The sequence below is a fragment of the Myotis davidii genome, unplaced genomic scaffold (assembly GCF_000327345.1).
Source record: "Myotis davidii unplaced genomic scaffold, ASM32734v1 scaffold534, whole genome shotgun sequence".
In the NCBI taxonomy this organism is placed as follows: Eukaryota; Metazoa; Chordata; class Mammalia; order Chiroptera; family Vespertilionidae; genus Myotis; species Myotis davidii.
Window position 1 is genome coordinate 2958486 of NW_006286678.1, and position 2089 is coordinate 2960574.

The 2089-nt window shown below is 46.8% G+C and overlaps 1 protein-coding gene across 1 annotated transcript in view; it reads right to left on the reverse strand.

Moving 5' to 3' along the window:
• Positions 1–254: 254 nt before the first annotated feature.
• The window catches only part of NANS (N-acetylneuraminate synthase), a 17969-nt gene continuing 16134 nt past the window's right edge, over positions 255–2089 (reverse strand). Inside the window, exon 6 of the mRNA XM_006758440.2 lies at positions 255–489. Coding sequence (XP_006758503.1) covers positions 280–489 — 210 coding nt within the window. The 3' untranslated portion in view covers positions 255–279. The remainder of the gene's footprint in view (positions 490–2089) is intronic.

The window sequence follows — 2089 nt, forward strand, 5'->3', positions numbered from 1 at the left end:
TAGCCAGCACTCATCCCTCTTGCACCCACACAACTGGAGGTGATGATTTGCTTTTGAGCCCACTTCCCCTTCTGGGCCAGCCAACCTGAAGCAGAAATGGTTGTATTTGTTTTCTGTATTCCTTCAACGGCTTGACATAGGGCCTGGCCCAAAAGTGCCTGCTGTCAGGGACAGGAGTGGATGAGAATTATGTCTTTGGAGACCACTCTTGTCCCATCTCACCCACATAACCAACAGTATTAACAAGGCAATTGAGAATTCAGAGAATGGCACTTTATTTTAAGACTTGATTTTTTTGCCATGGTTTTCTACAGATTCTTCCATGATGGTGTCGTCTTCTTCAATAGTCACCAGGACCTTCTTGCCCACCAGGCTAAAGATGTCTTCAGGAGGGTAGCCTTTAGGCTCACCCACCTTCACAGTCAGCATGTCTAGTGTTAGAATGGTGCCTTCTGGAATTTTCACTTTGGCCACCACAGACTTGCCCAGCTGTGGATAAAAGTAACACTCAGTGCTAGTCTCACAAAAGTAACTAGTGCACATTGCTTTATACTCAAGATGCCTGATCAGTCTTCACAACGTGTCTTGAGAATAGGGACTGTTCTCACCCTCACCCTTGGTGCCTAGAGTAGGATGTCACACATGGCAGGGACTCAGCCAGTGTGGGGTGAACTCAGATTCAGAGGAAGGGCCTTCACAATAAAATGCAAAGGAAAAGGCTTGGATATGTCACCAAACAGCCTTCTCCCATCGCCTCAGGAACCCCTACAGTTTGTCTGTAGGATGGGAAATAATGGTGCCTCCATCTTATTGACTACAATAAGGATTAGTGATAATATATGTAATCTACCTGAAACATAGAATGCTCCTCCTGATAAAGTCAATATCTCATTTTAAACTTGGGAAAACTGAGGCACAAAGAGGATGGGTAACTTCAAGGTTGCAAGGAGCTGGGAAGAGAACCTAGGATTCCTCATTCCTGGCCCACTGCTCTCAAGGGACATGAACCTTATGGGCCACATTGCTCAGTGAAATAGGAATATGGAGGTCTCACAAGATGATGAGTATGACTGCTACTCCTAGGATGGGGCAGACAGAATGGGCAGGCGAGCAGGATGAAGGATACCTGAAGCTCCACGACCAGCATTTCTAAGTTTTGTCCACAATGCGTTTATATTCCTCTATATCCTTCATGTAAGAGCCAAGGAATCATTCTGGAATTTAGTACTAGGACAAATGTCTATCAATGAGCAATATCAGATTATGCATCCTGTTATGTTTCACTGTTTGCTCAGGGAACCAGGAGACTTAGAACCAAATTATGCACTTAGTTCTCATTCTGGTTTCGGGTACAATTCTCTCCCCCTTTCCTCTATCAGGTTTTTTGTTTGTCTTGTTACTATTTTGTTTTTACTATTATTATAATTTCCTATTATCTATGCATCTTTAATTTGAGGGAAGTGAGTAGGGTCTCACCAGAATAAAAGATGACAACACTCCCCATGTAGCCTGGTGGTTGGTTTTGCCTTCACCCAGACAGCCTGCAGCAGATTAGGAGTGTCTGCACTCCTGCCGGCCCTGGGTCGCCTGGCTCTATGACTCAGAGGCCAAGACGGGCCTAAGCCACCCCTTCCAAGAAGCCCAGACTGTGAGTGTGCCAGGCAGTGTTCTTTGGCCTCGCCATCCCCTCTGTCTGAAGGTCAATGCTACACAGCTCAAACTGTTCCCGAGGGAATATTTGCATCATCCCCCCACTAACCCCCTTGACAACCAGCCACCCCCATTCTCCCAGTGCCTCCTGATTAGGCACGCCTTAACATATATCACAGGCCCTTCTCCCACTGCCTCATAGAACCCCTCTACCTGAATGTTTTTCAAGGCTTACCTACTCCAAGGGACCCTAGACTTAACCTGTCTGAGTGCCTCATGAGGCCCTGGATACCATCACCTCCCCTTACATCTCCCGGAGTCTAGAGCCTGGGGTCACAGACTTCAGAGACTTAGGTGAGAAATTATAACATGATCGTAGGCAGCCAGAGGAACTGCTAAAGTTCCCTTACGGCAGCGGTTCTCAACCTGTGGGTCGCGA